General features: G+C 39.4%; 1 protein-coding gene across 4 annotated transcripts in view; it reads right to left on the reverse strand.

The window, feature by feature from the left end:
• Positions 1-9,164, reverse strand: part of fgf13a (fibroblast growth factor 13a) — a 92,197-nt gene extending 83,033 nt beyond the window's left edge. The window contains exons 1-2 of one of the 4 annotated variants that reach the window (XM_005467449.4): positions 8,957-9,164; positions 7,010-7,173 (exon numbers count right to left, since the gene is read on the reverse strand). In XM_005467449.4, coding sequence (XP_005467506.1) covers positions 7,010-7,058 — 49 coding nt within the window. In that variant the 5' untranslated portion in view covers positions 7,059-7,173; positions 8,957-9,164. Of the gene's footprint in view, positions 1-7,009; positions 7,174-7,451; positions 8,012-8,956 lie in introns of those variants that run through there. The other 3 variants (XM_005467451.4, XM_005467450.4, XM_005467448.4) reach the window with 3 other exon arrangements.
• Positions 9,165-13,974: the final 4,810 nt, after the last annotated feature.

Raw genomic sequence — 13,974 nt, forward strand, 5'->3', positions numbered from 1 at the left:
AATTCACTCTACAGAGACTACAGCCTTGTCCGGCATTAAGAGACTGTCAATCACTAATCTGCATTCTGTTCAAACCTGAGGCAATCATTTGCCCTTACCATAAGCACTTCTGGCCAGTTAGATGCTGTTTCCCAGACCTGCTCAGCCTGTAGATCCTGTTTATTACCGCTGGTTCATCCTTATCTTGTCCCTTTCCTACCTCGGCTTAATCCCCTTTATAATTATCATCAACTTTAATTAGTTAATGTGCAGAGCAACTATTAATCCTGAGCATCATTTCAAATACAGAAACCAAGGCCATGAAACCTTTGAACGTGACATGATGTTAAAGCATTAACAGAAACATTTCAGCGCTGTCACTCTGAGCAGAAAATGTCTCCTTTTGAATCTTTATTTCACAATAATTTTATGTGACACTGTTCCCGTCCCACTAGGCTCTGTGGATGACAGGGCACATGGCTTCTATGGTAACCTTGGGATGCTGTAATTGCTTCTGTGACCTCTTTCTGCCCTCAAAACATCCAATAGCTCCTCATTCATTGTCTGTTGTAGTAAGTACAGTATTTACAGTTAAAAATATGTTGATAACATGTGCTTAATGTAATTAACAATGTCTATACTTAGAACCACAAATTGCTCAGCAATAAAAGATCCACTTGGTTCCGTGTGTTTGGGGATAATTGGAAAGAACATCTGTGGTTCAGCTTCTGCAGAACCGCACGTGTTGCATATCGTACACAAACTGTATGTGAGCCCAAGGTGGTGTGAAGGCTTTCCAGACAAATGAGTCACTCCTGCCACATGCTCAGTTGAACAGATGAACTCTTTCCTTCATCTCAGTTGGGCTAACAGCACTAGATCTGCGCTGAGTCAATTAACAATCAGAGCTGGATTTTCTCACACCTGGCAACGGTATTATATGAGGAGGACGTGATTCTGTTTGCCATTTGTCAGATGATGAGCATAAAAAAGAAACTAAGCAGTGCCATTTAAACATGCTTTCGTTATAGCAGCAGCGGAAAGGAGACCAGAAAAAGATTCCATTTTCTGCTGATTTTATCTTTGTTAAATTTAGCAGATAATAGACCACTGGGAAAAATGTCAAGTCCTCTGCTTCTTCCCTCATTAAATCCCTGAGCCAACATGAAGATGACTAACCTCAACTTGGCTTACTGACATTAGCAGTTATAGGAAAGGGTAAGTAGGTCCAATAATCTGAAGCTCACACTTGCGTAAAAGTGGTTTATCTCATACTTTTTAAGTAAGCAAAACGCAGCAATCCCAATCTGAAATATTTCTGTTCTTTCCTTGTTGAGAGAGATTTTTATTTTGTTATCAGCCAGTTTGACACACACAACCACAATTATGGGGGATTATCTTTAGATGGGATTAGCACCGAGTGCATTTCTGAAAGTAAAACTGCAGTAATCCAAAATCCACAGGTAGTGAATAATCCCATACCTACTGTCAGACTTTTAGTCCACACAATCATTTTGATGAAATGATTCAAGTGAAGCAATAAGATTACTATCATGAACCATGTTACCATTAGCAAGCCACGGTCAGATCTGAAGAGGACTTTGGAAAAGAACGTGTTGTTGTAGTGTTAAAACACACTCGTTTTTGTGCTGAAGTCAAAAATAGGAATTGGCAAAAACGCTAATTTTTGTTGTATGACAAGGAAGTCAGTAACTTCTTTTTATGTGTTCCATTTCATTTCCATCAGCTGTGCTGGTATAATGGCACTACCTTAATAATTGGAATAAAAACTACCTTGAACCTCATAAGAAACCTTTAGATCCTGGATTCTCATACAAATTCTTATTCATCCAAGTTCCTGTACCAATTCATGCATACCCCAAGCTGTGCTGTGCACTTTATACTGAGCCTTGTTTTTCATCCCATATATTTACTTGAGTTGGTTTTTAGCAAACTGTCAGAATTTTCAGCTCTGGACACATACTTACTCCTGATCCTAATTTAGGGGGGGATAATGTTAATTACAAGACCATGTTGAGTAACTTTTATTGGAAGAATTGGAAGTTAATTCAATGAACATAATATTCCAAAATTTTTATTATCATTGTTAAAAAAAACAAACATGGCCCATTATTTTTGAGATTACATTAACACATAATCTCATGCTTGCTAAACAGCTGTGATATTCAGCAAAGAGCTACATGCTTTAACATTCATGGCTGTTTTTAAGTAATAAGGATTAAATGTCTTTAGCCCCTCTTAGTCACAATATTTATGGAGGAAGCCAAATGACATGTGTAAATTAACAACCAGGTATTTCACAATATAAAACTGCAAAGATTAGTTGAAAAATGCAAAGTGCAGTATAAACTATAGGGGCACTTTAAAACTTTTCTATCGGCCATGTGTTTCTACAGTCTGAAAATACTCATGTGATCTTTTCTGAAATGGCAAAATGTTCACAGGAAGAACCAGGCAGAACAGGAAGCAGTGTAATTCTCATTTGGTACCTTTTTTCACTCATCGTTTAAGCACAAAACACTATTTCAGGTACTATGTTCCAGTGCCGTGAGCTTATTACATGAGCTTATTCACATGAGTTTATTCACGCGGCTGGTAGTGGTCACTTAACTTTCAAATTTAGTACTAGGTCAGCTTACACAGCTTACACAAACAACCTGCGGGTTTGTTTTCTGAGGGAGGCCAGCCTCTCACAAAAGCCTCACCTCAGAAGACATGCAGCTCTGTGGATTACCAGCAGCAGGCAGACTAATGCACCCGCAGTGAAGCATTTAGAGATTTTAAGGGCAGAACATTTCTGGCAGCAATGACGTAAAACATAGCGTAGTTTCCATTTCAAAGATGAGAAATTAATAAGATTAAAATGTCTTCATCCTAAACACGTACGTTCAGATGTATTTCACTGCTAAGTGATCAATACATAACCATTTCTAACAATGCAGCTGTCATGATGAACCAAAACACATCTTTCATGTGGAAAAAAAAAACGTTATAATCCTAGAAACTCTAACAAATCACACACCAGAAACCAATCACAGGGGACCCTGAGTCACTCAGAAACTCGAGCTTAGGAACTGAAGAGACAGGCCTTCAACATTCTCGAACACCGATCAGCACACAATTCAGCAATGGAAAGTGGCAGATCACTGATGCCACTCGGAGATCTGAGTGGCATTAGACTCCGCTCAGGAGGTGAGCCAGTTTCCTTGAGGCCGTGTAGCCGGATCCGCGTCAGTACAAGCAAAGCATCTGACAGTGAAGAACCACCCACTTTCACACATGAACATGTCGTCACTAACTTCAAAGTTGGGACAAAGTATAGAAACATAGTGCAGACTTGTAGTGTAATGAAGAACATAACCTGTTTAGCTTGACAAAGAAAAGAAGAGACAATATATAATCTGTTCATTTATGTAACCATTCCTAAAGAGATCCTGACATACTGTGACAAGATTAGAATATCCGTAGGAATGTTAAACTGTTTAAACTTCCGAAATTTGGTTGTACAGTCACTAAAAAGGACATAAACCGGGGGAAAACACAAATTTTGTGTTGATACAGTATCCTGAAAAAATATTATGAATCTGAGCCAGAAAAATGTGAGAAAATCCTGTGAGTTTACGATTTTGAAACTTTGTTTGGAGTCATTTTTCACCCTGGCATGACCTTTGTAGGACCCCTGCATGTCAAACTCTTGTACTACAAGTTGATCTCACAAATGCCAATCCTGTCACCGCATGCTGTGTCTTATTTTTGTTAAAACATCCCATGAGAGTTCACAACAGTACGAGGCTGAAGGCATTTAATAGAGTCTTAATGATTAAAGTAGTGGATCCTCCCTTCACCACAGATTGTTCAAAGGAGATTCTTGAAGAGTCTCATTAGATTGAAAGAAGTTAATGACACTGTAGACAGTATTTGGTTTTGCTGATGAGACCAGAGCAGGTGTCAGTGTTGTGGAGGACAGAGCTGCCTGCAATGTGATTAATGAAGCAGCTCCAAACTCTTCTCTGCATATCTATTGATTCATTTCTGTGGCTGGCCTTGAGCTGAATTAATCTGCCTGCAAATATGCAAGACTTATGTCTTCTTCTGCACTTAGTCCTGCAGTCTGAGGCAGACATGAATCGACTGGCTGACACTCATAACCCAAGAGGGGGGGGTTATCAATGCACTGTGCTAGGATCAAGTCTGACGAAAGTAAAGGAAGCACAAAGTTTGGGGTTTTTTCAGAAATATGGAGTTGTTAACTGATTTTAATGATAAATTAGCAAAATGATAATAAGAAGCAATCAGAAAAATGTACATTAAATTGGACCATGAAGTAAAACACATACGGTGCAAATGTTTGCATAACCGATGTAGAGTTAATCATTTCAACTGTTAATGCATATGCACGAAAGTTATCTAAGAGAGGCTTCAAACCCTGGAAAGTTATAAAGCTGAGCGAGTGTATACGTCATGCTTTGACACATCACTTTGTCCGCACAACTAAGCTTCACAAGGACAGGGGGAAACTAACACAACGTGATTCACTGGTGTTGATACTGGTGCTCTGATACACAGAGCCATGTTTCTCTCTTTCAGTCTCTGCATGTTTTCTGTTTTCACATGCTTTGCTAACAAAATAAATCCCTGAGGGAGCCGGAGAGAGAAAACAGTGCCCAGTCACAAAACTGAGTCACCAAGAAATCACCCTGTAACAAAAAGAGACTTTCTTACGGAGTGACAGTTTAAATAGCATGTCTTTGTGATATGATTACTACTAGGATCACCACAGAGAACATTACTTGTACTTTTCAGGATTTAAATCTGTCTGTAGATGCAAAAATGAGAAGCTCAAGCTCGATCCCTCTTTTTTTTTTTTTTTTTTTGATTTTCCAACCAAAAATGTTTTTGTAAAGATATAAATATTCAGAGAACTACAGCTGCAAAAGACACACTAGTAAAATAAAATTAAAATATGCCATTGTAGGTAATTTAAGCAGCTTGGCAAGAGAGATTTTTTTTCAAAGTAAGAGAAAAGGGGGTATCATTCTGTTCAGAAAAAGCAGGGCAGTGAGAAGCTTCTGCAGTCCAACAGCTTGCAGGGGGAAAAAGGAGCTGTGGAGATGGCAGGTGGTTCCGGCTTTAATGGACTGTTTCCCTGAAATAATTTGTGGGACAGGTGGTTGCCAACATTGGCAGGGTCGGTGGTGATTTTCCCCATGCGGTTCTCGGCTCTTGTGCAATTCAAGTCTCTGATGGAGGGCAGCTGGTACCAAATGACCCTCTCAGCAATTCACAGTCTACTGTCCTCCCCCCAGCCCTTTCCTCTAACACGAAACCACGTGAGCTACACCACATTTGTGTGTTTTTCTGTAAATTTATTAAAGGAGACAAGCCTTAGTGAACACTCATAGTTAAGTTGAAGATGTTTTGCTCTCATCTGATAGTTTTGGCAATGGTGCTCCCAGAGAGCGTGCCATTGATTTCCAGTGGGAGACAAGAACAAAAGCTCCCGTGGAGGTCAATCTTGAAATCAATGTATTAAAGCATGTTTCACTCACTGCACATTCAGCAAAAATCTGATAAGCTTCTCTTACTGGTGTTTTATTTTAGATGCAGAAGTTAGTTGTCAAGCATCTTATACTATAAATATTAAACAGACATACTAAGAAGAGAAGCCATATAATATGTTCAAAAGAATATCTATTTTTCCATTATGTTTTGTTAAATGCATCAACAAATTAACCACAGAGGTTGAGCAGTAGAGTGTTTTAACAACAAATGCACAATGACACCAAAATTTTCCTTCTGTATCCTCCTCTGGGAAAGCAGCTTTCGATGAGGTATGCTCAGTAGCTCATTAGCTCATTATTAGGGAGTAATACTTTATTAATGCCTATTAATAAATAGGTTTAATGTTTTAAAAACTGTAGTATCCTGTAGTACCCTGATTAGGATGCATCTGTACCACATATAGTAACACCAAAAGTCAGGTAGCAGTGCTGCCAAAATAAGCCAATAAGTTCATTGATTTGTTGTAAGCACTTCAAGCAGAGTCAGAACATGATAGTCGGGAGATTCAATTGCATTTCTATACTGTAAGTAAACAGGAAGACTGTTATGGGCACGCTGCCACGGTGTGAGTGTTGATTTTTTTTTTTTTTTTTTTTTTTTTTTTTTTTTTTTTTTTTATTCTTTCACTAAACCTGAGAAACAGCCGTTTTTACTGGTTACAATTTAGAGTTAATTTAAGGGGGAAATAATGTCCAGAAAAGTGCTGCCCTCTATGGTGTTTTTTTTTTTTTTTTTAATCGTTTAATAGAAAACTGAGCACGAGGACAAAGACGCAGTAACGTGTGTGACGGTGCGTAAGGTGTCCTGCACATCAGGACGGAACGGTTGCGATTAGTCCCTCTAGGTTTCTTTGGCAACCCTGTCTCCATTCCGTCTCCATGGCAATGCCAAGGCAGTTTACTTCCCTTTTTTCCCTGAGATACACGGCCTCTTTGTTACGCCACAGGTCATAAACTCAAGCTACGAGACCGAGAGGGCTCCGCGCTTCGTGGCAGTGCAGATGTGACGAGAGTGTGCGGCTCAGTGTACGAGCGAGAAACACAAAGGGACCTTTCAACAGGATGCCAGTGACACAATAGGATGCCACCACCGCTACACTGGTTATACTGGTTACCTTATTTACAGCCTGTAACACACAGCCTGTAACATATTGCCTTTGCTAAATCATCTGCGTTTCTGACGATCACCAAGTCAAGGCAAGAAATGCATGTGATCTCAAACTCAACACATCGTGCAGCGTATAGGCCTGCAATAGCAAATCTCAAACAGCAATATCCACATGCATCGTGCTGGGAATGGTGAACCATCCAGTGGTTGCTATTGTTTTCAGTCAAACCTCAAAGGGTGATTTGAGCACCATGCAGGGAATGAATGAGCGCATGGTCGCGTTTAAACCTGTGATTTTTGGGGATAAAGCAAGCTGTGCAAGGCAAGGCTCTTCTCTTACCCTTGGAAGCATCCTTGTCTTCTTTAGGCTTCGCCACTTTTCCGCTCATAGATCCCCAGTTTGGATGTGTAATTCCCGAATTAGATAAGAATCGAAATCCCCTTAATTGCCGACAGTCCTCAATGAAATCCTGACCGGAGATTCCAAGTGCTGAGATAAGGCTTCTGTAAAGAGAAATATTCATCAAAATTGCATTTTCTCTCATAACACAACAGCTGCGTTTGGTGTTACAGCAGGGCCAAAGAACGTAACAATGGAGCTACTCGTGCTGCAAGGTGTTTCTCAATTGGGTATCAATGAAAACATTCAACTATTGATAGACACACTCACACGCCACACGACAAAGACCTCATGTAGTTTCAATAAACACAAAGAAGCAGCCTATACGCATGCCTATCTTCGCATAGCCTTTCCAGTGATTTAAGACCGCGCTTTAACCCACCTTATCTCCTCCACGTTTTCTGCTACATCAATGCACATTGATGAAAGGAAACGTCCCCACCATGAATCCCGTTATGTTGCATACGAAAAATTACGACCTACTCAAATGTGACAAGGGAGAGGAGCAAAAGGCTGCGAAATGGAGCGCACTTTTGCTCCCCAAAGGTCTTCAGTCAAGAAAAATTGAAGTGAACAATACACTGAGCTGTAGTATCTAACAAACCCCGAGAGTAATCCCATCCAGTGTGGCTTCTGGCGACCAGGTTTTCTTGTCTGAGGCTTTCACGGTCGAGCTCTGCTCCTCTAAACACTCGGCAGATAGAATCAACAGGATACACAACGTGAGAGCGCTCTACCAGTTACAGCGCCCGTTCACACAGTGGACAATTGTTTTTTGACCCCCGTATGACGGCTGTGGTGAAAACGAGCTGCTCCATCCATGAATGCAGTCAGCATGTGAGCTGTGATGTCGATGCGGAGAAGAATTAAAGCAGGAGGTTGTGCTGCATGGCGCGCACCATCTTGCTGTTGCTCTCATTCAGTTGCCTTTGCAGAGCTATGCGTTATCCCATTCACATCCGAGATGCGCATTTTCTAAATATATAATCGGAGGTGTTTCCTGACTGAATTAAATATACATTTGGAAGCCAGTAAGTGGCTGGAGGATAACACTTGAAAATAAAAACCGTAGTAAATTCTTTTTATGCTTTCTTACATACCTGCAGTTTGATCATTTTACAGTTTATATAACCTCATTAGTTAATAAGATATTTATTACATATGACTAATACCGATGGTGTTATGTAAAACAAGCTCCGATTGATCGGACTCTTAACTGGGAACATAACCCACCTGGTTAAGACTGGATAGTGGAACGTATCAGTTTGTTTTAGTTTCATGAATACTTCTCGGGTCCTTGAAAGTTTTTCAGGTCCTTGAAAGGACACATCCAGTTCTACAGCAGTGTTTTGAGAGTGACAACCACATTAAGTCCTTTCCCCCTTCTGGCAACAGATCAGCATTTTTTTTTCCAGATGCCACCACACATTCCTGTTACATAATCACAAGGTGAAGTTTATCACATAGGTGTCTTTTACACCGGAGAAGCTAATGCCGCAGTCCCACAACTGTTTTGAAATGCGTTTTGTCCCCATTCAGCACAGATTTTTACTCCTTCAGATAAATAAAGATGAATTTTATTTGAGAAATGCTTGTACGTTTACACATTTAAAAAACATGCAATACAGTCTGAATGTAGATTAAACAAATAGTATACTGAGTAACTCGTTTGAGTGTGATGTGATTCACTGTGGATCATGACAAATCGATTGTGGGAGTGAGGAATACCTGAATTTCAGTGCACTCATTGTAAAATACATGCAATAAAGAGTTAACTATAATTATCTTTTTGTAAGTGTTCAGAGACTATCAGACTAATGAATAAAGCCATTTAATTATATTACTGCAACATATTACTGCAGTAATATGTTATATAAGTGTCCTTACCTTGTGAAACTTGTAAAGATGAAGCCTAAAAGCTTCACTTGAAGTCAAGTTAAACTGTGCAGTTTCACCTGGGCCATATCAACAGCAAAACTCCATATTGATTTCCATTTTTAAGGACACCACAATGTTTTTAGTTAGGAGTGCAATTTGTTAGATTCTGTTCAAAAATCTTTCAATCCATGTCCAGTTTTTAGCAGGCTCTATGTCACAACCCCTGGTCATGCAGCGCTGTAGCATGCAGTGGCAGCACAGGGAAAAAGACCCCTGGGTTGAGGGTTACACGCCCTATATGGTTGCTATTTTTAGAAGAAACTGGAACCGCTTCGAACTTTCTTCACATCCCCAAATCTTGCTGAGACATTTGAGACATACTGGGACCTGTGTCGGTGAGTGACTCTCCCTTATATTTCTGACACAGGATTTAAGGAAAGTGAACTCCAGTTAAGCTAAATCATAATCTTTTTTTAAATAATTTTAAGACAGAGGATGGTTATTAAAACATGATATGCATCAAGCAGCCATAACATATTGTGTAGGTTCCCCTAGTGCTGCAAAAACACCTCTGACCTACAGGCCATGGACACAGAACCTCTGTGGGTGTCCTGGGGAATCCTTTTGAGTCTTGTGGATTACGGGATGGGGCCTCGATCCATAAAACACAGATGCATGCCTTTATTTAGATTGTATTGACAGTTGTGATAGAGGCTGCAGAATCCTTGCCTGTGAAGTTATGAAAAAATATAAACAGATATATTTTTTTCATAAAAACAATGTTTTTCACAGCATAGAAAATGATAGAAAGGAATGATTATAAGGTAGAACACTGACTCCCCACCTGGATACTAGAGTGGGGTATAGAGAGTGATGGTAAATGTCAGTGGCTTGTGTTCCCACTGTGTCTATGGCCCGTGGCCCCTTTTGACCTTTCCAGCAGGGCGTTACACTGTAGTGGTACATCCATTCCCAGTCTGTTTAAAGCAAAGCCAGGGACCCCGTTCAATATGGTGCAAACAAACTCCTGACTCACACTCTATAACCTCTGATGTCAGTTAGAGGTTATAGAGTACCAAGCTGTATCCAGCCATTCTACAGAATAACCCTGAATTTCTTATTTTTTCCCCACTGATTGTAATATTTGTGATAGAAAATCCCCTCAGATTTCATGCTGTGCCACAATCATGCGTACACACTCAGCAAGTTGATTGGTTTCATTCACTGGTGATGTGTTGAGAGCTTTCATTTGAATGCAAAAGTAGTAAAAGTACAGTTTTAAAGTACTAAATTTGCACCAACATATTAAAAAAATTAAACTATCACCAGCATCCTGATTAGAGGGATTTCAATCCTGAACAATTGATCCTGATCCTAGAGAGCTCCCCCGCATGAATAGAAAGGTTTGATCAAGGGATAAAGGTTATCACACATAACAACTTGGTATTGATTTTCACTGACCCGGAGGGAAACAAAAGCAAACTGAAGCCCTACCCCCTCTACCCCACAGTATAAGATGGACCCCTTCATTGTACATATTCAGAAACAGCACTGAGGCCGGTACTGTTCTCTTGCTTCACATTACAGATATACTAGCCATGTGGCTAAGAATATGCTAAAAGGTGATTCTGAACATTCTGAACACATCCCTGCAAGTTTTTGTTGTTTTTTTCTTGCATAACTGAGCACTTAAATGTACGTTTTTTACTAATGAGAAGTTTATGCTTTGAAACCTTACTTTACGATGTATTTTTTGACAGATTTTTATGCTGATACTCTCTTTTGTCTTGTTTTGGGGGTTTTTACATGCTAGATTAATTCATAAGCATCACCATCTTCAAACATGAGTTTTCCACCCCATTGACGGAAGCATCTCCAATAGGCGAAAATGCTAGTCACTTCAGACTTCTTATCGAAATGGTAACTACTTGAGCATGTTGGGACATCGAAGCTCCTGCTATCCACGTTCCAACAGCAAAACCTCTTACGTGGTCACTTAGGTTTTTTTCTCTTCCCATTCTAATGTAAAATCCAAATCAAATCAGCCTGCTCAGCATTTTCTTATGCTCAGCACTGGGCATAATTGGACTTTAACTGCTTAGTTGTAGCGTGGAGGGAGTGGGCAGAAGCCTATGCAATCACTCTGGTTCTCCATTCAGTTACAAAGCCTTTTCCTTTAATTTGTCACATGTCCATATCAGACAGTTTTAGTAATTTGTTGGTAATTTGCATGAAATTTACTTTTAAAGTAAAACAAGAACAATTATCTCAACTTTAAGAACAATTATCATTCCTAAAATTAAATACAAATAACATACACACACATACACTACCCTTATCTTTTCCTACAGGATTACAGTATACTATAGAATGCCAGTGCAGCTTATTCAGCAGAGGAAGGCTTACTGTGGGCTAGATTGCATGTCGCTACTCTTGTGATATTAGGTGGTTAATTGTTATTTCTATAAGTGTTATGTAAGATAATAAGATGACTCGGTATTCCAGAGAACAATAAATCATTCAAAGCAGCACAATGGCATTTGGTGAAGAGATTGCATGTTCTGTCTTTGTTTGAGTGGGCATCTTTTGGATGGTTTCTTCCAGTATTTGTGGAATGCAACATTTGCATTGTCAGATTTGTGAAAAGCTTGTCTTTTTTTTACACCAACTACTTTGATTTCCAATGCCAGCAGTGAAGTAATACAGTACTATGTAAAAAGTCTTGAACCAGTCCTCATTTCTTTATGTTTTGCTAGGAAAAAGGGAAAATCCTGTTTCTTAAGGACATGACTGTCACATACTGTTAATCCGCCGTAGATAGTTTTTCAGACCTGTCACTTCTTCTTTTGTCCTCCACTTGTCCAGTTTCCCCAGAATTTTGAGGACACACTGCACACCACGCTGAGAGATGCCATGATAGTTTTTACCAGATAGATCTGTGGGTATCACATAGTTGGTACAAAAGTAATACTTGATTGTGTTATTTTTGGCTTTTTTTGTCAATTTGACTAAAGAAATGGAATCAAATGATGTGTTGTTGTGGCAGGCATCTAGTAACAAAGTGCCTAAAGATATAATTTGAAATTGTATCTTTTCTAAGTTGACTGTATTGACACAACACTAGCTCATCCCTTGAGTTAGGTGCCCTATTAAAGCGGAGTCAAAGGTCAGTGTTATGTGGCTTAACAGGAAAAAAACATTGCCCTAAAAATGTTCAGATGTAAAGACTGAAAATGAGTTGCTACTAATGCTCCTACTACTGTCGGCAATTCTTGTTTTGTGCTGTATTTTGCCTCTTAGTTTTAAGTAACTAGTCATTATTAAGTATTTTATTTTCATAGATTTGGGAGTCACAGTTTGTTTCTTTGCTCAGTGTGTGGTATTCATGGCAGGTAAAATCAATTTCCATTTACATGGACCAGCCAAACAACCCATCTGGACTCTGAGCTGGCTTATAAATCAGTCCCATCACCAACTAGCAGTGAACAAGCTGCTTGATTTGCTGCTAGCCTGTACTTAACATCACCCAAGGTTATACTTGTGGAGGAGTCAGTACGGGTGTTATAAGGATCAGTCCCAAAAGATCATTCTTTAGGACAGGCGGTGAGGTGGAGGGTGATTAATGCTCCGGTATTGTGCAGCTGGGTTAGTCATCTTCCCCTGATTGTAGGTGTTAGCCTGATTCAAGCTGAGTGTGGCTGATAAGGTAATCAGCCTGGTGCTGTAACAGGGGTGCTGGTGACAATGTATGTTGTGTAATATGAATAGGATTGAACAAAAACTAACTTCTAACAGTCCAAATGTGCCCAAACTTTTAGAGATCGCTACATCTTGTAATATTTCATTTTATCAGTGAATTGCAGGTGGACTGATTATAGAATAACTGAGTAGTTTGGGATTTTTTTCAGTTAATTTAAGACCAGAGGATTCTAAAAAGAGATTTAATTTTAGTAGAGCAAATGATGCCATGCAGCAGAGGTCAGTGTCATTTGTGCATCAAGCAAATCAAGTTCCATAATCATATTTTGATTGTCAAGTGAATATAATGAATAATAATGCAGCAGAGAAGCAAATGCAGGATAATAAAATCCAAGGACTGAAAATGAAACTAAAGGTGATACTAGTCTTTGTCCATTTGTGTGTATGTGACCATACAGTTTGCACATAAAAGTGATGGATTTCATTATAGGACTGCTGCACACACTCATTTATCTCTGACTCCCAAAGAGCTCCAGCACATTGACCTCAGTTCCAAAGGTCAGGATGGGGTCAGCAAGTTATTTCAAAACCAAAGAGGTCAGGGTTAAAAGATGAGAAATGATGTCATATTTCTTTTACATCACACACTACATAATTGACTCGGCCACTCCCCGGATTGCATTTTTACAGTATATCTCCCATGTCACAGAGTCACAGTATATTTCAGCTGTTGGGCATGTGACCTACATGGAATTGGTGCAGCTGATACACATAGAACCTTCATGTCTGTATTTGCAGGTGACTAATTATCAGCTAAATCTTTTTTTGCTTTAAAAGAAAAAAACACTACAGATGCAAAAGATGATGCAATCAACTATCAGTTCGATCCACTTCTGCCTCATTGGCTCTGTGCAGTTTAGCTTTCTGCAAATTGTCTTCTTGACATTCATCAAGAAAACCATCATCTCTGTGGGCACTTTCTGACCAGGAGGGATGGGAGCTCCACTTTTAGTAACAGTGGCTGAACATCCCTGAGCCAAGAGCGTCTGTCAGCTTGGCTGAATCGCAGCAGTAGATTTGAGCTCTAATTTCCAAGGAACTCTGAATTTTACAGTGTTTCTGGGCCACTTTTGGGAAAAGAGTGATCCGTGGTTAAATGTCAACCTTTGGTAGAGCTTATTTGTTCCTCCAATGATTTCATAGGATGATGAAGGGATGGTTTCATAATGAAGTCATCAGTTATATTAAATCAACAACTATAATTCATTTGTAGACTGCGTGCAACTACTTTTTTTTACATTTACTTTTTATTACAATTTTTTTAATGG

This window comes from Oreochromis niloticus, linkage group LG2 (genome assembly GCF_001858045.2).
Source record: "Oreochromis niloticus isolate F11D_XX linkage group LG2, O_niloticus_UMD_NMBU, whole genome shotgun sequence".
Classification (NCBI taxonomy): domain Eukaryota; kingdom Metazoa; phylum Chordata; class Actinopteri; order Cichliformes; family Cichlidae; genus Oreochromis; species Oreochromis niloticus.